General features: G+C 37.1%; 1 protein-coding gene across 34 annotated transcripts in view; it reads left to right on the top strand.

The window, feature by feature from the left end:
* Positions 1-22,889, top strand: part of ank3a (ankyrin 3a) — a 132,542-nt gene that overhangs the window by 55,733 nt on the left and 53,920 nt on the right. For 13 of the 34 annotated variants that reach the window (XM_077239363.1, XM_077239361.1, XM_077239356.1 and 10 more), the window contains 17 exons: positions 788-973; positions 5,685-5,783; positions 6,448-6,546; positions 7,423-7,521; positions 8,590-8,787; positions 9,197-9,295; positions 9,477-9,575; positions 10,308-10,406; positions 10,646-10,843; positions 10,987-11,085; positions 14,013-14,210; positions 14,301-14,399; positions 14,539-14,637; positions 14,719-14,817; positions 15,416-15,511; positions 16,101-16,173; positions 21,477-21,600. In XM_077239363.1, the coding sequence (XP_077095478.1) occupies positions 788-973; positions 5,685-5,783; positions 6,448-6,546; positions 7,423-7,521; positions 8,590-8,787; positions 9,197-9,295; positions 9,477-9,575; positions 10,308-10,406; positions 10,646-10,843; positions 10,987-11,085; positions 14,013-14,210; positions 14,301-14,399; positions 14,539-14,637; positions 14,719-14,817; positions 15,416-15,511; positions 16,101-16,173; positions 21,477-21,600 (2,063 nt within the window). Of the gene's footprint in view, positions 1-787; positions 974-1,674; positions 1,699-5,684; positions 5,784-6,447; positions 6,547-7,422; positions 7,522-8,589; positions 8,788-9,196; positions 9,296-9,476; positions 9,576-10,307; positions 10,407-10,645; positions 10,844-10,986; positions 11,086-12,917; positions 13,017-14,012; positions 14,211-14,300; positions 14,400-14,538; positions 14,638-14,718; positions 14,818-15,415; positions 15,512-16,100; positions 16,174-17,120; positions 17,160-21,476; positions 21,601-22,889 lie in introns of all 34 variants that reach the window. The other 21 variants (XM_077239359.1, XM_077239341.1, XM_077239344.1 and 18 more) reach the window with 6 other exon arrangements.

Below are 22,889 nucleotides of genomic sequence, written 5' to 3'. Positions count from 1 at the left end.
CAAAAAAAAAATAAAAAAAAAAATATATATATATATATATATATATATTTTTTTTACACAACATAGTTATTTTGGTCAATGAAAACATTGGGAAACTTTTCTTTGTACTTTTGTCATTTAAAAAAAAGGTTAAAGAGAATTAACAATAACACATAATATGTCATACATATATACAAATATATATATATATATATATATATATATATATATATATATATATTATATAATGGTAAAAGTTTTGGGGATTGGTAAGATTTGAAAGAAGTCTCTTATGCTCACCAGGGTTGCATTTATTTGATAAAGAAATGCAGTAAAAACAGTCATGTTGTGAAATATTATTGCAGTATAAAATAAATATATTAAAATTTAATTTATTCCTGTGATGGCTGAATTTTCAGCATCATTACTCCAGTCTTCAGTCACATGATCCTTTAGAAATCATTCTAATATGCTGATTTGATGCTTTAGAAACATTTATTATTACCAATGCTGAAAACAGTTGCTCTGTTTGGAATTTTGTGGAAACTGCAAAATATGAAAAATAGAAAGTTTAAAAGAACAGTATTTATTTAAAATAGATTTTTTTGTAACATTATTAATGTCTTTACTGTCACTTTTGATCAATTTAATGCATCCTCGCTAAATAAGAGTATTCTTTAAAAAATGGTTCAAAACTGACTTCAAACTTTTGAACGGATGTGTATATATTATGAAACAAAATACAGTAATATATGTAAACTAAGGTATATGAATCGATAATCAGGCCTGTTTCTCTTCCACTCTTTAGGATGGGTTTACACCGTTAGCCGTAGCCTTGCAGCAGGGTCATGATCAAGTGGTTTCTCTGTTGTTAGAGAATGACACGAAAGGTAAAGTCCGTCTGCCTGCGCTCCACATTGCAGCCCGCAAGGACGACACCAAATCTGCAGCTCTGCTTCTTCAGAATGACCACAACGCGGATGTTGAGTCCAAGGTCTGTCTGAAAGTCTGTCTGTCTATCACTTATTTTCTTTAAATCCCAAAGTTCTTACTGAAACAGCACCATCCTGATCAAATATTTACTCCTCTTCCACCCACACACTCTCTTGTGCACACACTTGCTTTCCAACATCTTTTTTTTCTCATATTTTTTAATGTAATTAAGAGTACCTCACCATATACTCTATATGTTCTGCTTTTAAATGTGATTTAGGTGTTATTTTTTCCTTAAAAACACTGGTTAACACCTTATTTTGATAGTCCGCTTTAGACATTCCACTAAGTATAAGTAACTTTCCAACTACATGTCAACTACCAGTCATTAGAGTATTAGTAGACTGTGTGCTTAATATAACGCTTTATTGTGATGCTCCCCAACAGACATTCTACTGACTATAAGTAACTTTGCAAGTACATGCCAACTTATTTTACTCACCTTAACCCTAACCTAACAGTCTACTAATACTCTAATGAAAGTTAGCTGACATGTAGTTCCAAATGAATGAAAGTTAGTTGACATGTAGTTGCATATTTACTTATAGTTAGTTGAATGTCTAAAGTGGAGCGTTGCAATAAAGTGTAACTAAACACTCACCCACACTTAGTCCTGTCTTTAGATACATGTGACATGTCCTTTGTTTTCCTGTCAGTGTTCACTAACTGCCCATTCTTTCCTTTCCTCACATCTCAACGTAGATGATGGTGAATAGAACAACAGAGGTATACCCATGATAAACATTAAGCTGTTGACCCCCACCTCCACCCCCTGCTTTTCCTAGAACACCCTCTAGTGTTGCCCCAACCCTTGTTGTACCATCTCTATTTCCGTATCATTTCCTGTTTTCTCTTCTCTTATTTGCTATGTGGGGATGGAGGAATGAGACCATGCTTTGGGTGGAGGGCTGGAGCATGCTTTGATTTCTGCAGCTATGGGCCGTGGTTCCACATCTCAACATGCAGCTTTCTGATTGGTTAAAGGGTTTTACCTGTGGTTTTGTTTAGTTGCTGGTAATGATGTTGATAATGGTGAATATAAACCGTTGGTTCAAGTGTTTCAGTTTTTAGAGCCCTTTGATCTGAGATACTGCTGTTTGTGGAGAGATTTTCACTCAACGTTAAGAACCTTCAACATGTGGAGTAAATAAAGCACAAGATCTAGAGGCTGTCTGATTGACATGTAAAGCAACCAATCACAGTTCGTTTTTTTCCGTGTCATGTTTAGGGTTGTGAAAATGTTATGTCAATATCCCTACAATAACAGACTAGTGTGTAAAACTTGGACGTATTTTAAAGTGTCTATGCCATGAACTTTACATGCTTCACATACTATGGAAAATCCAGCGTGGATTTGGTTGCGATAACATTCTATTTTCTTTTCCAACCATCAACTGTTTGTGAAAGAAGTTGTTAGAATCTGATCATAATCATCAATCAAAAGAGCCTATATTGCAGGAATTCAAATTTGTCAAACCATTTCATGGGATTTTTAAGGTGTATATTCAGTTTTCTTATGTCTTAAATGTCAAGCAATTAAAAACATTTAATATATTCTTATGACAAATAATTTTAAGTTTGACTTTTTAAGCTACTTTTATTACTAACTGGAAGAAGCATGTTGTTCCAACATTTTTCACTTGGTTTGGCTGTGAAAGAGGAACCCGGCTGGCCAGCTACAGAGATGAGACGGTCTGTTAGTTTAGTCCTCCTCCCTGGGGCTTGTGCATGGGCCTTTAGACAAAAACTCCCTCGGTTTCACTTAAACAGCTGGAAATCTAGCTGTTTAGGATTGTTGCAATGTTGCAAAAAGAATCTGCACATGTGCATGGTCAGGTTTGCCCACACGGCAAGCAACAGCAGTTTGACTGTGTAGATTTATATTTCACAGTTTTGCATGATAGAGAACATTGCCAAATTGCAAACTAACAAAAACATGTTGCTAAAGTCATATTCCTAATGTACTCATCCCAGTATAATTACAACCCCAAATCAGAAAAAGTTGGGACATTTTGTAAAATGCATTAAAATCAAGAATCTGTGATTTGTTAATTCTATTTAAAGTTTTTTTAACTGACAAAAGTACAAAGAAAAGTTTTCCAATGTTTTCACTGACCAACATAATTGTATTTTGTAAATGTGAACAAATTTTGATTTTGATGGCTGCAACACACCCCAAAAAAGTTGGGACAGAGACATGTTTACCTCTGTGTCACATCACCTTTCCTTTTAATTACACTTTTTAATAATTTGGGAGTTGAGGATACTAATTGTTGGAGTTTTGCTAGTGGAATAATTGCCCAATCTTGTCTGATACAAGACAGCCGCTCAACAGTCTGTGGTCATCATTGCCTGATTCTCCTTTTCATGATGGGTCATACATTTTCCATAAGAGACATATCTGGACTGCAGTAAACATCAGACACATCCCTTCTGTGGTGCAGAGTGTCTAGAAACCACTCAATTTTAGCATGTGCAGAATGAGGCCTGGCATTGTCTTGCTTCCCAGGAAAGATGCCATCTTGATGGCATTTTATGTCTCTGTACAATCCAAATATATGCCTCCATGTCAATGGTACCTTCACAATAATGTAAGTTACCCATACCGTTTGCAATGATGCACCTCAATACCAGCACAGATGTTTGCTTTTGCACCTGTCGCTGGTGAAAGTCTGGTTGGTCCCTTTTGTCTTTGGGACTGAGAACTCGGTGTCCATTTTCTCCCAAAAACAAACTGAAACATGGACTCATCTGACCACAGCACACATGTCCACTGTCTTCTAGACCATCTGAGATGAGCTCAGGCCCAGAGAACTCGCCGGCATCTCCACATAGAACTGATGTAAAGCTTTCTCCTTGCGTAACAGAGATTCAAGTGGCATTTCTTGATGCAGCGTCAGACTGTGTTCTGTGAAAATGGTTTTCCAAATTACTCCTGAGCACATGTGGCTGTATTTAACGGATTAGCATGATGGTATCTTTTGCAATGCCATCTGAGGGCTCAAAGGTCACGCACATTCAACAGAAATCTACTGCCTTACCTAACACAGACTGAGATTTCTCTGGATTCCCTGAATCTTGTGACAGTAATATGTATAGAAGATGATAAAAGACATAAATTCTTTGCAATCTTGCATTGAGAAATGTGATTTTGTTTGACAATTCTGTCATGATATTTGGCACAAAGTGAGGAGCCATGACCCATTTTTGCTTAAAAAGACTGAGAAGCACTTTTACACCCATACATGATACCCTCAACTTTTACCAATTCACCTGCTCATTGTGGACTGTTTCAAAATAGGTGGATAATCTAATTTGGATAATCTTTTCAATTTTATTTTGTCTCTGTCCCAACTTATTTGGCGTGTGTTTCAGCCATCAAACTCAAAATTTGTTCATATTTACAAAATACAATTATGTTGGTCAATGAAAACATTGGAAAACTTTTCTTTGTACTTTTGTCAGTTCAAAAAAAGTTTAAATAGAATTAACAAATCACAGATTCTTGATTTTAATGCATTTTACAAAATGCCCCAACTTTGATTTGGGGTTGTATCTACATAAACATTTTAAAGGGTTTTCTGAGGGAATAGAAATTTGAATGCATTGGTCATGATGACTTTATGGTGATAATCTGAGAATAGATGACAGTATGTGTTGTCTCTTGTCTCTGGTTTATTAGTGTGCAACTGGAAATGTTTAAACCCCTGCTGTTTTTCCATTCACACCTGTGGCTAATAATTGCAATAATTCCCCTCAAAATGGGTGGAGCCCCGTTCCCTTGTAGATGAGAGAGCAAACCGAAGGGGAGGGCTGTGCTGAGAACCACCTGCTTTGTGTCGGATTATTGGCTAATTGAGATGGAAATCTCCATGACTGGAAGGCCTTTGCTGTAATACAGCCTACAAGACACCTCCATCTCGCCTTGACAACTGTGTCTCATATTCAAAATGTTCTTATAGTCCAAAAATAGTTGATGTTTTTATATAACTTTCAGATCCAGACACTCCAGATCCAGTTTCTATTGAAGAATGTAGTGAATACAGTATAAATAGCTGAATCTTATCATTACCCTTTGTAATATAACTATATAATTTTGTTTAACCATTAAAGAGAAGATGGTATTTAGTAGCAAGAGGATTTTGCATATACATTTTCCTATAAAATTTGACAAGTTGTCTTGAACACTCAATCGCTGCGTCCGAATATGCCTACTTCCATTCTATATAATAGGTGAAAAACAATATGTGAGCCAAGTAGTATGCGTAAGAATTCATAGTATTCATAAAACAGTAGGCGAAAAGTACCTACTACTTCTGGCGAGATTCTGAAGTGCGTATTTGATGGACACTTATACTATCCCATGAGGCCACAGGAGAGGATTTGTGACTGGCAGTGAAAAGACGCAACTGACGCTGGTAGGTCACATGATAATGTCAACATGGCGGATGTAGTATGTCCGTATTTCATTCATACTACACACATTCATACTATATAGAACATATTTTTTTAACGGTTGCAAAGTAAGTTTCAAACCAAATGTAGTTCCTACTATATAGAATGAGAATTCGGACGCAGAATCTTTCTTTAGATAATCCCAAACACAATGCAAATGTCTAGACATTTGACATAAGAAGTGCAGGTAATTTAATGGACTGAAAGTTTATTTTTTAACCATTCTATTCTGTCTTTTTTTAATTTTTTTTTATCAGAGCGGTTTCACTCCTCTTCACATTGCTGCCCATTATGGGAACATCAACGTTGCAACACTACTGTTAAACAGAGGAGCAGCTGTGGACTTCATGGCAAGGGTAAGCTTTGGTGGACAATGATAACAGATTATAGGGCAAAAGGTTCCCTATAATCTGTTTAAATCTTCTCTTAAATCTTCCCAAATTATTTGCTGAGTTCAGTCCACACATTAATAATAGAATAATCAGGTGCATTGATTTCCATTCAAAATGCAGCTAGACCTGGTTTCAGTTTAACTGTGGACATGCAGTTCCATGAGCATCAGACGGGGCAGTATTGCATTAATGTTGTATACAGAATTGTTACCAGACTGAAGCCTAAAATGCTCCGTAAGTGCTTTGATGAATGAGCTAAATGATCTGCCTATGGCTCTTTGTGTGCACACATGCTCAAATGTATGTGTGTGTGTGTGTGTCTGTGTGTGAATCTGCCAAATGCCCTACCGACTGAAACCTCTAAACTGTCATATGGCCGGCACAGTCCAAACAAGCTCATGCATGAATCTGCTTCAGCCCGAGGGTCACACAGTCGCAATGCATCTCAAATGCCGTTCAGGATACTGTGTATGCTTCCATAAAAATATATTATTATCATTATTATTATTATTGTTATATTATTATTTTATACATAGTTATGTAATTTAGATTCTCAGTGAAGTCTGATTGTGACTGCATCTTTTGTACCCGCTGTGTATCTTATGATGTTTGTGTGGGTCGCATACAGAATGACATCACTCCACTGCATGTGGCGGCTAAGAGAGGAAATGGAAACATGGTGAAGTTGCTGTTGGACCGAGGATCAAAAATTGATGCCAAGACCAAGGTAATACACACACTCACACACACAAATGTTTTTGAAAGAAGTATTTTATGCTTGCCAAGGCTGTATTTATTTGATCAAAAATACAGTTAAAGCTGTAATATTGTGAAATATTATTATAATTTAAAATAACTGTTTTCTACTTTTATATATTTAAAAATCTGTATTTTCAGTAGTCATTACTCTAGACTTCCGTGTTTCATGATCCTTCAGAAAGAATTCTTTAATGAATATAAATTCAACTCTTTTGTAACATTATTACTGTCAATTGTGATCAATTTAATGTATCCTTGCTGAATAAAAGTATTCATTTCATGTAACAACGTGTTTTACTTCAGTGTACTTTACCTTAAGGAAAATGTCAGACAGCTTCTTAGGACATTCCTAGAGTTATATATAGAAAGTCATACTTTGACCTTTTACCTCAGGGATGTCTCAGATGAGACCAAGTTTCAGAGAACATTATGCCACTTGTAAATATGTCAAGTTGTCAACAGTTTGTTACTTATTAGCTTAGAATTCCTAAGGGCGCACAATTCAATGATTCAATTATATGTATATATATATATATATATATATATATATATATATATATATATATATATATATATATATAGTCTTCAGTGTAGGCACATAAGTAAAGTAAGACAGGCAGGCAAGATCCAATGAAGTGTAAAATGCAGTGCATTAAAATGAATAGCTTTGCAAGAAATTTCAAACAGGTCAGCATGTAGTGTCAGTGGAGCATCTGAAGGGGCTGAGGTTTGTCTGTGGTATCAGCTGTTCTTAAGAGTATGATCTCAGAGGGTACAATTTAATCTAATGGAACATTTTATCTTTGTGTAGGCCTTTACATGTATCTGTGTGTGCTTATTATAGGATGGTTTAACCCCATTGCATTGCGGTGCACGAAGTGGACATGAGCAGGTTGTTGAGATGCTGCTGGACAGGGGAGCTCCCATCTTGTCCAAGACGAAAGTAAGACAACTACTTTTTTAACCCCATATATTATTTCTGCCCGTTAGTGTGTGAATCTGGATATGCAGGTGTGATTGCTGGTCTACCCATAATTTCTGGCCATGCCTAAGACTGCCCCCATGTGGCCAATATTTCAACAGAAGCAACAACATATTTATCAGGCCCCTCTCTCACTCTTTGCTATCATTTCACCATAGATTGTGGATTTAGGTGCCAAAGCAGGAGAGATTTCCTGTCACACTTACAAGCCCCTCAAAATGACTTACTGTACTTAACGTAAATTCATCAATTTCTTCAAATAGTGTATGAGCTTTTTTAAACATTGGCTCTCTTTGCACATTTGATATTTTAAGGCTATCCTGCAGGTTTTGTGTAGAACAGTCCGTTTCAATATTTAGCTATGGTATAGAAGTAATCTAGTTAGTTTTGTAGACAACAGTTTGTTCATTCATTCAGTTGGTCATGCAAATTCTCTGCTTTGACCAACAGACAGCTTCTTGTTTTGAAAGTGACTTCTTTGTGAGCTGTGCCTCATAAATTGCCACTTTATTGACAATAGACAATGGCCCCTTTTTTTGCAGTGGCCTGCACCTTTATTTTAATTGATCATTAGTGGTCGACTGATCAAGGCTGATTATAGAGGCCAATATTTGGCATTTTTTAATTATCAGCAATGGCCGATAAGTTTTTCTTTTTGGAAAATCTTTGTGTTCATGTGTTCATATTCATGTCATATTCACTGTGTACTGTGTTCATATTCATGTCATATTCACTGTGTTCTGTATGTAAATTTACCTTTACTGCCCTTTATTTGAGAAAATATGATTCCCATTCCACAGAAACGTACCAGCTTACTTCCTTTATAGTCATGTTTTACAAATCTTTAAACTTTTTTTCATTTTAGTAAATATTATTTAAAATAAATGTACCTTTCATTACAGCATTTTATTTACTATCTATTGGGCGTCGGCCAGCTTGCTCTAAGACATCGGCTTTTGCCATGAAAATCTGAATTGATCAACCACTATCTATTAATCTTGTTAAATGCTATTTTTTGGTTTACTATAGAATGGTCTGTCTCCTCTGCACATGGCGACCCAAGGGGATCACCTGAACTGTGTCCAGCTGCTCCTCCAGCACAATGCTCCCGTGGATGATGTCACCAACGATTACCTGACGGCACTGCACGTGGCCGCTCACTGCGGACATTACAAAGTGGCCAAAGTCATCGTTGATAAGAAGGCCAACCCTAATGCTAAAGCCCTGGTGAGAGCAGAGGGAAAAAGAGAACCATACACAATCAAACTCATAAAATACCTTCTCGCTCTTTCCTTTCTCTCTCTGCATTTCTTTCTCAGTGTGACAGGGTTAATTTTCCACTGTTAACAGATGCAGTTGTATGAACGCTAATCTCTCACTCCACAATACACAGTTGTGCGTGTTGCCATAGTAATACTGAGACATAATGATGACAGTTTAAAAATAAATCTGAACCTCAGAAATAACTTGATTTGAGGTTTAAAATAGATAAAATGAACAAGATCACAAAGCTTTTTTACTGAATGCCATGGGTTCATGCAACCGAAGGGAGGTTTTGGTGGGTTCTCACTTCTGATAAAGGTGGGTGTGGTGGTATCTCAGTCAAGCAGAACATGTTTTGTGTTCACATCAACAGAACGGTTTCACACCTCTTCATATTGCCTGTAAGAAGAACAGAGTAAAGGTGATGGAACTGCTGCTGAAACATGGAGCATCAATGCAGGCAGTCACTGAGGTACAAGAGAGATATGATGATTGAACTTTCATCAAAAACATATGTGATATGAAATGTATTGTTCTTGTTTTGAATTGAGTTTTAATGTTTATAGTTTTAGATATGTTTCTAAAATGTAATAGCACAAGCAGTATTATAGTTAAGTTTTCATATTTCATATTTTTATTTTTATTGTTTGTAGTCGGGGTTGACGCCTATCCACGTTGCTGCGTTTATGGGTCATGAGAACATAGTGAAACAGCTCACACACCACGGAGCCTCACCCAACACCACCAACGTGGTACGTTTCCTCTTTTGGTATAGAGTCACTCACAGACATACATTCTGTGAAACTTTTACTTTTATAAAGGTGATTTTTTAATATTTATTTCTATCATTTTAAACATTCTATCATACACACAACTGTATGTGTTAGTATATTGCATTTTTTGCCATCTCAATCTAAAAATTAAAATAAGTAGTTAATAAAAAATGTATATCATATTTTATGTGATGGGGTGGACATGTTATATTTGATTAATCTTGTCAAGCATTAAAAATGAGACCAACCTTTGAACTTGGCTTAGCGAAGACTCATATGATTTCACTTCCCCTTTTCTGTTTTGAGGTGTATATTTTTAGATAAACATATATGTACAGAATATATATGTGTGTGTGTGTGTGTGTGTGTGTGTGTGTGTGTGTGTGTGTGTGTGTGTGTGTGTGTGTGTGTGTGTGTGTGTGTGTGTGTGTGTGTGTGTGTGTGATTTATCTGAATGAGAAGATCAATACAAAATGTAATCATGGAAAAGTTTTGGTTGTGCATTTTTTTATATATATATATATTTTTGTAGAATTTTTATAATTGGCTCTACTGACATACTGAATAATAAAATTCATATACTCCTTTGAATTTGTTTGCATTAAAAGTACTCCATAACATGAATAATACTGTTATATAATACGCTTATAACTAATTTTGAATTAATATATAAAAGCTTGTAAATCACATGCATCAAATGTTGTATTGCAGAGAGGTGAAACAGCACTGCACATGGCAGCAAGGGCCGGCCAGGCTGATGTTGTCAGATACCTGCTACAGAATGGTGCTAAAGTGGACATCAAAGCCAAGGTGAGACACACACACACACACACACACACACACACACACACACACACACACACACACACACACACACACACACACACACACACACACACACACACACACACACACACACACACACACACACACACACACACACACACCTCTGTCCACATCCCACCACATACATGATTAAATGCCTTGCAGTTTTGCCTCTCATCTTATCTCTCTCTCCCACTGTCTATTACCATAACGACAATTTCTAGGATGACCAAACAGCCCTGCATATAGCTAGCCGTCTGGGAAAGTTGGATATTGTGCAGCAGTTGCTACAGAAGGGGGCACTTCCCAATGCTGCCACCACCTCCGGCTACACCCCTCTCCACCTCGCCGCCCGCGAGGGCCATCAGGAGATAGCAGCTCTCTTGCTGGAGCAGGGAACCTCCCTCTCTGCAGCAACTAAGGTGTGTGTTTGTATTTGTGCTGTATGCCCACACACAGTGGGGTTCAAACATCTGAGACTGATCAGATGATTCAAGCTGACTCTGTCATGAGAATCCTTTTCACTGTTTTTTTCACTGTTTCATGGCAATATATACATCCGCAGAAAGGATTCACTCCCCTGCATGTGGCTGCAAAGTATGGACAGTTGGAAGTTGCCAATCTTCTACTGCAGAAGAAAGCTGCACCGGATGCAGCAGGCAAGGTTGGTGAACATAAGCATACATTATCGCACATTTGTTTAGTGATGCAACATTTATATGAATCGCCTTGTTCATTTCATAATACAGCTTGGTCTTACCCCAAATGTGCACTTGATGTGGACTTCACTTGGGGCTGGCAAAGTCCATTAAACCCCAAAATTTAGGCATTGGTAAAATATAATATAATATTAATAATAATATAAATATAATGAAATATTTATATTTGAAATGTTTCTTGCAAAAAAACAAATGGTCAGAATACTTGCCTACTTCTGAATGGCCTTCAATGGAGAAACCTGCTTTTTGTAGCCAGATGGTGTAGTTACAACATCTACCAGCAGGGGCTAACTGGTAACCAGCCAAACCATGACGCCTTTAAACCACAAGGACAGTGGGCGTCATTTGGGACAGGACCTTCATTTGTCTTCGTCTGTTCATCTGTCATCCTTCCTTCAAATGGTTCCTCTTATTATTCTTGAACTACAAAGTATAACTGTCATCCACATAAATAGCTTTATTGAGAGTCATTACGTCAGCTGTGCTGTCATGAAGGTCTGGTTTCCTTAACAAAAATTAAGCTTTTTAATACATACAACAATAGTATACAGATATACAGAAATATCACATAGAAGCTTAAACTGTGTTAAGGAAAGACACACCAATCCTGTGGAAGTTTTTTTAACTTCATATTATGTGTGAGCTCATTGCTGCTTGCTTAATATGGAGGCCCAAACCTGCAGAAATTATAAATAGATAAGTAATCATGTAATAATAGGAAAATAAATAAATGAAAAATGACTTGATAAAACAAATATCCTTTTGAATTAAATGTAATCCTGAATTTATTTTTTATTACTTTTTTCAGTGAAAAATCTTGCCAATCCAGGGCCGCATTTCCCGCAAGCATCGCAAACCTAGGTTCAAATAAACCTAGTAAACCTAGTCAAGATTTCCTCTGTGATTACACAAAAAAACAACAACTGGCACCTGGGTGTCCGGGTGTTATCAACCTAAAATCTGCCGACTTGTTGACAATGCTGTAAGGAAGGATCACATTAGTTGCTGGCTTCAGCTTTGTGTTCCTATTTCTGGAAAAGCGTGGTCAATACAAAATAATTAGACATAATGCAAACCGGTGAAAATAACTTGCAACTCTCCAGTTGATCTGCCACATCCCGTCAAGATCTTCTAACGCTTCTATTCGTGAGCTCTCAACCAAAGATAAACTGGAGCTACGCAAGGACAGCTTCCCTCATTTACATGTTGCGCACATATAAATAAATGTATAAATATAAATACTTAATATAAAAATAAAATGATGCATAAATAAATGAAAATAAATAAATGAAAGAAAGAATAAATAAATAAAAGTTAAAAAGATTAAAAAGAAAGAAAATAATAAAGAAAAAAGTAATACAAAAATAAATTTGTGATTAAATTAAATTAAAAATCAATTATAGTGAATTATAGTCATTTATTATTTTATTTATTTTAATGTTGTTATTTTTATGCATGTTATATATTATACATGTTATTTATTTATTTTTAATTTCTGCAGGTTTGGTCCTCCATAATATTAATGTGGTTTGCTGGGATTTCTTCCCTCTTAACTTTAACATGGTGTGTGTGTGTGTGTGTGTGTGTGTGTGTGTGTGTGTGTGTGTGTGTGTGTGTGTGTGTGTGTGTGTGTGTGTGTGTGTGTGTGTGTGTGTGTGTGTGTGTGTTTGTGTGCACCTATGTACTGTATGTGCTGTGTCCAATGTTTTGTGTGAATGTGTGTTGCATGCTGGCGTGGGTGCTTGTGATCGTGCTGGGGTCTGTGTGTATATTGTAGACTGGGTTAACACCGCTGCATGTGGCTGCTCACTATGATAATCAGAGAGTGGCTCTGTTACTGCTGGACCAGGGAGCATCTCCTCATTATGCAGCAAAGGTATGAGATTGGGTTGCTGGATTAACCCTTCCATGCTGTCTACCATTGAAAAGCTATTACTGACCCTGCATACCATCTGAAGAGTTACTATACGTGCTGTTATGTTCAAATCACATTTGTAGTCTGTAGAGGATGTCATGAAGGGTGAAAAGTTTGTTAACTTGCATAAAATCTGATTAACTTTAAGCAAAATAAACTATACTCAGTCAAACTGCATGGAAGAGTTGATAAACAGTCCATATTCTCACATTGAGCTCTGCAGAAATCATTTTCTTTCTCATTATTTTTATTTTGTGTTCCAGTAAACCTATCTAAAGCAGTAATACAGGATAATTTTTTGAGTAAAAGATTGTGTAAGATATAAAGGTTTGTTGTCAGATAATATGTCTTAAATTAATTTGTTAATTAATTAAAACCTAAATTTAGTTTGTTCGGAGTGCCTAAAGGGACAAGGCGATTGGAAAAAAATGAGATGGGAGGGAAAAATATATTTCAATGGTTTTGTGTTCATTTTTTAACACATTAACACAGAGGAACACTTTTGTGAGTGAATAGAAAGTGTCTCGGGTGAATGCAAACGTTTTGCAAGGAAACATAAAAGCATTGAAATATAACTTTTCCCCCTACGTATCTCATATTTTTTCCATGGCCTTGTCCCTTTTGATTTACTCAAGGAAGAAAAAAATCTTGATAAAATGTGAAATGTTGGATATTTTTATAAAAAACATGACAAAAATGTGTATTAAGTATATGATTTTCGCAGTTATAAATTTCATGACTTGCTTTTTCACAGAGTTGATGTATCTTGATTGATGTTAATGTAATCTCCATGACAAGAGGTTGGGAATTTGGAGGGGAATGAAGTGCTTGATTACTTCTTACAGTCTTCTTGCAGTCTCTGCTTGGTTTGTGTAATCAAGAAAAGTACTGAAAAAAAAATACTACAGTAAAACATTACTGAATCTTTGCATCTTGTTTCTCTCTCATTCTCTCTAGAATGGCTACACACCTCTTCACATTGCAGCTAAGAAGAATCAATTGGAGATTGGGACAACGTTGCTGGAATATGGGGCGGAGTGTAACACAGTGACCCGGCAGGGCATCAGCCCCCTCCACCTGGCAGCACAGGAGGGAAGTGTGGACATTGTCTCCCTGCTGCTCACCAAACGTGCAAATGTTAATATGGGCAATAAGGTAAACATACTTACAGTCGCATATACACACACAGAGCACAATATTGTAGATTAAAAGTGGTTTGACTCACTGTGTGTGTTTGTAAAACAGAATGGTCTCACGCCGTTGCACATGGCTGCACAGGATGACAGGGCAGGCGTTGCGGAAGTGCTGTTGAACCATGGAGCAGAAATTGATGGCCAAACCAAGGTCAGGGGTCGGATCTTGTGGCGTTCCCATAATTACATAACCAGTACAAGCAGACTGATTCATTCAAAGGTTCATTGTCAACTGCTGCGTGTGTGTATTAGTGTCTGATATTCACTTGTCCTTCTTATTCTCCTTATAGAGTGGTTACACTCCGTTGCATGTGGCGTGTCACTATGGTAACATGAAGATGGCTAACTTCCTGTTAGAGAATCAGGCCAGGCCTAATGCCAAAACAAAAGTGAGTCTGTTTGTAGCTTGTCAAAAGATACATTATCTTGTTTTGCATGTAAACTGACTTTCGCTGTCGTTCTGTGCATAGAACGGTTACACACCTCTTCACCAGGCAGCACAGCAAGGCCACACCCACATCATTAATATGCTGCTTCAGTATGGAGCTTCGGCCAATGAGCTCACACTGGTGAGTACTGAGGCATTTTAAAAAAATCATACTTTATTCAACAAGAATGAATTAAATTGATCAAAAGTGACAGTAAAGACTTTTAAATTGTTAAAAAAAACTATTTTAAATAAATGCTGTTCTTTTGAACTTTCTATTCTTCAAATAATCCTGAAAAAATGCATTGGGGCTTATACAAAAATATCAAAGTAAGCATGAAATCAAAATTGACAATTGATGTGCCCTCTAACCTTTAATTAAAGTAACTTCCCCTCCCTCTTGCAACGATATCTCTTCTCTTCTCTGATGACGTGTTTACTGGCGTTAGACAACCTGTCACAAGCATCAACAGCAAACATATTAAATTAGAAACCATTTATTTCAACTGTAATAATACTTCACACTATTACTGTTTTTACTGTATTTTTGATCAAATAAATGCAGCCTTGGTGAGACTTCTTTCAAAAACATAAAAAAATCTCACAGAGTAGTGTACCTTTCACTTCTCTCTCCTTTACTCACATTAAGCATGTTACATATTATGATAGTACACAAGAAACGCCTCATTTATAGATAATATAGTATACAGTAATGTTTTGTGTGTTTGTGTGTGTGGCAGAATGGGAACACGGCTCTCTCCATTGCTCGGCGACTTGGGTACATCTCCGTAGTGGACACACTGAGAAGAGTTACGGATGAAAACCTCACTGCCACGGTAACATACTCACTATCTGTCTCCTGACCACCCCTTCCACTTCCCTCAACATCCTCTTCTGCAGCAACAATGTCCACAATAAACTTAGAATACCCAACAATTGGTCTTTTATGCAGTTCACATTTGCATTCTGTCATATGCACACCAGCCAACTGCATCATGAGCTTTTGAGCATAGTGTCTGAGTAATTTAATTTATTTTTTACATTATTTCATTCCATGTTTTTTTTTTATTACACTTCATTTAGAATATTGGATATATTTAATTTTTCGATCTATGTTGGATATTTAATAATTCTGGCACATTTCTTCTATTTTTACATTTAGATTACCTCTGCCGAAAAAATTGTGATTTAAATTTTTTAAAATAATTGTACTGTTATATTTTTACTTTAATCTGCAATTTATTGGTTATCGGCCATTACATGAAAATAACATATTTTTTTTAAATTTATAGTTTGTCAGTGATTTTTTTTAAAGTTGTCATATTATGTCATAATATCAATATAATTTGCTACTTTATACTATTTATTCTTATGGAAGTAGTTCTAACTTTTGTTGTATTTTGCATGTTTTCCATTTTTGCCCAGCCTGTAACTGAGAAACACAAGATCAATGTCCCGGAGACCATGAATGAATTCCTTGACATGTCTGATGATGAAGGTACAACTGAATTAGTACTGATCTAACACACACACACACACACACACACACACACACACACACACACACACACACACACACACACACACACACACACACACACACACACACACACACACACACACACACACACACACACACACACACACACACACACACGTTTACTTAGCTATCTAAATGGCGACATTCCATAGATGTAATGGTTTTTATACTGTAAAAACTATGTATTCTCTCCCCTTTCATTAACCCTACCCATCACACGAAACCTTCTGCATTTTCACATTTAAAAAAACAAACTCGAATTACTTTATTTTTCAACCAGATTTACAAATGAGGACGTCACTAAATTGAGGTTTTTGGAGATTTTTTTGTCAGGTTTTGGTCACTTCTGGGTACAAATTTGTCCCCAAAATATAGTTAAGTAGGTACACACACACACACACACACACACACAACACACACACACACACACACACACACACACACACACACACACACACACACACACACACACACACACACACACACACACACACACAAACACACAAACACACAAAGTTTCACTCTTTCTTTGTGAACTATATAGGTTTATAATGCTGAAAAGAGCTCTTTACTCCGCTGTGACCATATGCACACTTTAGTCAGTCAGTGAGGCAGTTGTTGAAATGTCATTTAAACTAGTCTTGCATCTAGTGGTATATTTAAATTTAGTTATTTGGACAGTTTCCCTCTAGCTTGCACCATAATCACTGGGCTAACACTATATGCCTTCATTAATCTGTGTGTGTGTGTGTGTGTGTGTGTGTGTGTGTGTGTGTGTGTGTGTGTGTGTGTGTGTGTGTGTGTGTGTGTGTGTGTGCGCGCGCGCGCGTGTTCGTGTTTTAGTGTGTGTGTGTGTGTGTGTGTGTGTGTGTTTAACCTATTGCTGTGTACTGTATGTTTGACAGCTGTGAAAGATCATGAAGCCCAGACTGATGGGGAAGAAGGTACACGCTTTCGCAGTTCTGTTTTTCCTCCCTTTTTTTAATCATCCCTCGCTTCACGCACACACTCGCTCAGCTTTGATGCGGTGTTCTCGTCTGGCTTTGCAGTGCACTGTGTCTGTTTTCTTGAGTCTGTATGCACATAACCACGAGTGTGATTGCTATGATTTCCTGTGAATGCTAACTTTACATACACAGTTTTTTACCCCTCATGACACATTAAGTAAACACATATTTACAAATGCTCACACATAGAAACACAATAACATGCCCACACAAGCCTATATGTGACTCATACAGTTGCCTTGGATACAGTGAAGCTGACGTGCAGTGGATCAGGAGGAGAAGAAAACACTCCACGTGTTGACTATGATGCTAAACTCTCTCTCTTGTTTCCTGGTTCAAAGCTGAAATATTCATGAGCATAATGTCCCTCTCTGCTCCCCTCTCCATGGTGACACAGAGAGCTAAGGGTGTGCAGTTACCATGTGTGTCAGCAGATACACTTAGAATGCCGCAGGTGACACTGACTTGACCCACAGGTGTCACCCCTCTACCTGAGAGAGAGAGACAATCTTAGAATATAAAAAGCAGTAAAGTGCAGAAGTTGTGTTGAAACTGCTGTCTGAGCAGTATGTGCATTAGTTCATGTGTGTGCATGTGTTAGCAGCAGACTATAATATATCTACAGGTGACCCTGTTAGTTGTCTGTGTATTGAGCGGTGCAGGTAGGCCTCATGTCTGTCAGAACCACTCCACTTTTGATCTCCAATCTGATTTTGTAACACACACGTTTGTTGTCATATTATGGTGAAGACTGACTAATGACGTCTATTGTTTTTATTTTACGCTAATTACCCAATAACCTTCCTTTTAATTAGGATGATTACATTTACTTTCTAACCAGTTATTTTGGTGTTATTTAAATGCTATTATAGTTTTTATGAATATTTTGAATTAGCCTTTGTTTTTGTTTTCAGTGTTTATTTTAATTTTAAGTTAATTTTTAATCAATTTGTTATGTCCTTTTTATTAGTTTTTTTTTTAAATATTACTTTTTAGGATTTTTTTCAATTTAATTTTAGTTGTAGTTTCTATTTATTTCCAGTTAGTAATTTTAGTGCTTTAACTCAAGGCAACATTTCTAATTTTGTTGTTACATTTTTCAACCAATGAATTTCCATGACTTTTCCAGTTATTTTTGATGACTTGATAGGGTAATTTAAAAATAGTTTAATTTTATAGAGATAATTTTCTATTTTCTTTAATTATGAAATTAATAAAACCACTTTTTGTCATACAATAAAATCATAATTGTTATTTTTTAAAAACTTAGTTTTTTGAATAACATTATTTTTTTCTTTATTTTATTGTAATAAATATAACATTTATAATGACTACAAAAATATTTTTTCATTTAAGTTTTTTTTTACATTTTATTATGTTTTAAAATTGTATTTACACGAGTATGCGGGGCTAGAAAAGACACCTTTTGAATTCCTTGATATTTTCGGGGGCTGTGTGAACCATGTATCCCTTCATTGAAAAAAAAATATCATTTTATCACAGTGTAGGTCAGTCAAATTGTCATTATGGGGACATCTCATGTATTTAAGCAAAGCCTGATCTCTCCCACACACAACAAAGAGCACAGTGCCAAATACAGCAAAATACACACATGATTAAAATGAGATCTTGTGTATATAACTGTACAGTATATACTTGAGAGAAGAGAGAACTTCCTTAGTTTGGTAATGTTCTTTATCACTTTGTAATGAGTAGAATGTTCTACAGTGACTCTAAATGTGTGCCTGAGAGATCTATTGACATTAGCTGATACAACTTTACCACACAGACTTGTATTAGCATTTATACTGCTGTATTACCGTTTAAACATATTTCAGCAGTATTTCAGTTTTTATTTTTTAAATTATTTTTTTATTTTTAAACAGTTTTTAATAGTTGGTGTATTAGTTAATAATAACACTGGAACAGACCTGTTAACTTTGTAAGATTCTGGGGTGGATTTCTGTCTGAAACCCCCAAATTAAGGTTTATCAATAATACCTACAATAATTTAAAGCATAAAATTATTGAGATGTGAGCATCTCAAACAGCAAGGACTATTTCAGATGTCCAAAAATTAGTTTTCAACATTCTGTATTTGTGAGGATTTTTATTTTATTTTATATTTGACCCCTTTAGAACTAGCCAAACCAGCGCGCGCGCACACACACACACACACACACACACCCACTAGAGAAGCGATTGCACTGTCTCCCTCCCTTCATTCTCCTGAGAGAAACTATGTTGACAGTACTTGGTGTCTTGTTACCACCTTGCACTTGCTGCTAGACCTGCAAAATCTTCAGCAGCACATACACACACAGCGGACCTGGTCCTGCGCGCGCGTCTTCAGTGTGTGTGTGTGTGTGTGTGTGTGTGTGTGCGCGCGCGTGTGTGCTTGCGCTCACGCGGGAGGCTGGAAAAAGAGCAGAGCTCCCCTGACATGTGAGAGTGCAGCTTTGGTAGATCCTCCTTCACTTGACCCAGGCTGCCTTGTGCTTTAACTTTTACCGGGCGAATGAACGGATGTAAATCTCGCACATCCAGCCACGAGAGTTCTGGTCGACTCGGGACGACCGACTCTCACATTATCAACCGGAATAGACCAACCTCACCATCTGTTATTTTCTCAGAGGATACAGACTTCATTGAGAACTTAACGAAATATCGGGGGAATAAGCTAATACCGGATATATCAGTATCGGAGTGGGATATGGCAGCGCTTTTATGTGAGTCGTTGTGTCAGGATACTGCGGTGTTTTGGGGCTCTGCTGCATACGGTGTTCACCGGCTGGACACTGCTCGGATATGTTTTTAGATGTAACGTTATACTTATAAAACTCAGAATGACGTCAAATGCCGTGTCTTCTATTTCTAGACAGGGTCATCTATTAGTCTTTGTCATGAGTGTTCGTTGTCATTAAGTCGTTAATTCGGTACCGGAGTAGAAAGGAATTAGCGAGCCGGTTAGGGAAACGGAGGAGTTCTGAAGCGGGAGGGGAGGGGCTGCAGCACGCAGAGAGAGAGAAGAGGACAAGCAAAAGTCGCGTTTATGAGAGATCCGAAAAAGATGTTGTCTGTGGCTCAAAACGTTTTTGAACATTGCCTACCTAGATGTAATTTTGTGCATCATATGCGCCCTAGTTTTGTAAAATAACGACACCCTGAAAACCATGCGAGCTGTCTGCCTAGACGGCGTTGAATGTTATGATGACTATGTCTAGTTAGCAGCTAACGAGGTTTTGAGGCGCAGCCGTTGCTTGTTGTTGGCATAGTGACTATTTGTTTGTGTTTTTGCAAGTGGTTTTTAATATAACAGCTTTGTTAATTTCGACGGTTACAAAAACCGTTACAATTGAATCTGTTATTAAACTATACAAACTAGCAAGCCTAAAGTGTTTTGCTGGTGTAAGTATATCATCAAGCTGCTGACAATCTCAAAAGTACCCAAAACATTTTTCAACAGAAAAACAAACCATCTTTGGTGGGTTCAAAAGTCACCCCCCCCCCCCCATTAGACAATAAAAGCAGATACGGACTATCATAATTCATATAATGTAAAACTAAACTATTAAACTTAATTTTATCTTTTTTTATTGTCATATTTCTATGTTTTCCCTGCTGAAAAAAAAACCACTTCAAAGCTGCCAGGCTAAGATGATTTGCTTTCTTACCTTATTTTAGCTAGATCCCAGCTTGCTCCAAACCCCAAAAACCAGCAAACAGACCATGCTGAGTGTTAGAGACCTGCAAACCAGCATAGCCTGGTTTTAGCTTTTTTTTTTATCAGGTTTAAGAAACTCTTGGGGGTGTGATGGAGACGTGCTTTATAGCAGGAGACGCAGTGGTGTCCTGATGCAGCAATAACGCTTTTCTCTATGTGTTAGTGAAATATTGCCAACTAAGCTTCTGTTATTCACAGCGGGGACAGAAAAACACCCAGGTGTTATGTGACATAGATTAATAGTCTAGAAGCTGCGACCTGGATGTTTGCATGACACAAGAAGACTGTTTGGGCTGGTAGATTTACACCACAAGAGATGATCCACAAATTATTACCATTATGCATTCGAGCAAGACACTTAACCTCAGATTGTTCTAGTGGGACTGTCTTAGCAATAATTGAACTGTAAGTCGCTTTGGGTTTTATTTAATTAGAAGAACGAAGGGGAGCTGATTGCCGCAGCTGCTGATTGGTCACCTTACCTGTTCACCTTCATGTGAGCTCACCTTAGCCCCGTCTCATCCCTGCAGGTGAAGATGCGATGACTGGCGAGACTGAGAAGTATCTTCGGCCACAGGACCTGAGGGAGTTGGGGGATGACTCCCTGCCGCAGGAGGGGTACATGGGTTTCAGTATTGGAGCCCGCTCTGCCAGGTAACAGCACTTATATACTTTATTTATATGAATGCTTGCTTTTTTATGAAGCTGTTTGTTACCTATTCACTGGTCCTCCATGAGTGGCAAAAATATATGGTGTTGCAAGCTATGGCAGGTCGAGATGTTTGGATGAAGGATGATGTGGATAGATTTAGGATGTGGAGTTAGACAAGGGAATGATGTTCAGCTGGACTACTATCAAAGCATTACAGTCTTAAAAGGCATGTAAACAGAGTGCTAGTAAGCAAACAAACTAAAACACCAAGTCCAGGTTGTGGTCGTTTTGTTTTAATGATGGGACATTGTGTATTGACTTTCAGTCTGCATTAGTAAAATGCTTCGATAACAAAAAGAGGGCAGTAAATATCAGGAAAGAGAGAAAGACAAATCTTGGCCAGATTCACTCTGCATTCAGAGTTGTCAGTCTTTATAAATAAACATTTTTGGTTCTCAGGAAACTGTTCCCACTACACAAATTCAACTCACCATGTGCCATTCAAGTTAAAGTGTGCATGACACTAGTTTTTTTAGATGACAGGATAAAATGATGAGAAATTGTAATGCAAATAGTAGCAGAAAAAGACCTGTTGTACTTTTAGTGCAACGATTAGGCTTATCTTTACAGTATTTAATATTTTTAAAGAGGTATTATCATACAGTTATCCCACTTTAGGCAAAATTGTTGCATGTTCTGCTGAGCAACTTTTGTCGAATTTTTAACTGCAATAATTCATGGTTGCAATGAAAACTGAAGTGACAGTAGAGTTTCCAGTTGTTGTATAATTCACAGCAAAAACATTGTAAGATTGATTGGAGATATACCGTGTAAATAGATTTGTATAGAGGATTCTGACTGCAAGTTCTATTTCAGTTTTAAGAAAGTACACATAGTGGATACTTAAAGGGATAGTTCATCCAAAAATGAAAATTAATATTATTTACTCATCCTCAAGCCATCCAAGGTATATATGACTATCTTCTTTCCGACGAACACAAACGGAGACATATAATATCCTGGTTCTTCCAAGTTTTAGAATGGCAGTGAATGGGGGGTGAGATTTTGAAGCCCCAAAAAAATGCATCCATCCATCATAAAAAATAATCCATATGGCTCCAGGGGGTTAATAAAGGCCTTCTGAAGCGAAGAAGCAATGGGTTTTTGTAAGAAAATATCCATGTTTAAAACTGTTTAGCTATAATAACTAGCTTCCGGCAGACGGCTGTACGCAGGGATTTTTTATAAAATCTAACTTGCAACGTTTCTCAGAAAGGTTTAGTGCAGATGA

The sequence above is a fragment of the Siphateles boraxobius genome, unplaced genomic scaffold, assembly GCF_051911475.1.
Source record: "Siphateles boraxobius isolate OS27281-9 unplaced genomic scaffold, OSU_SipBor_1 22, whole genome shotgun sequence".
Lineage (NCBI taxonomy): Eukaryota > Metazoa > Chordata > Actinopteri > Cypriniformes > Leuciscidae > Siphateles > Siphateles boraxobius.
Note: the sequence above shows the minus strand (reverse complement) of the source record. Positions and strands in the feature narration are given on the sequence as shown.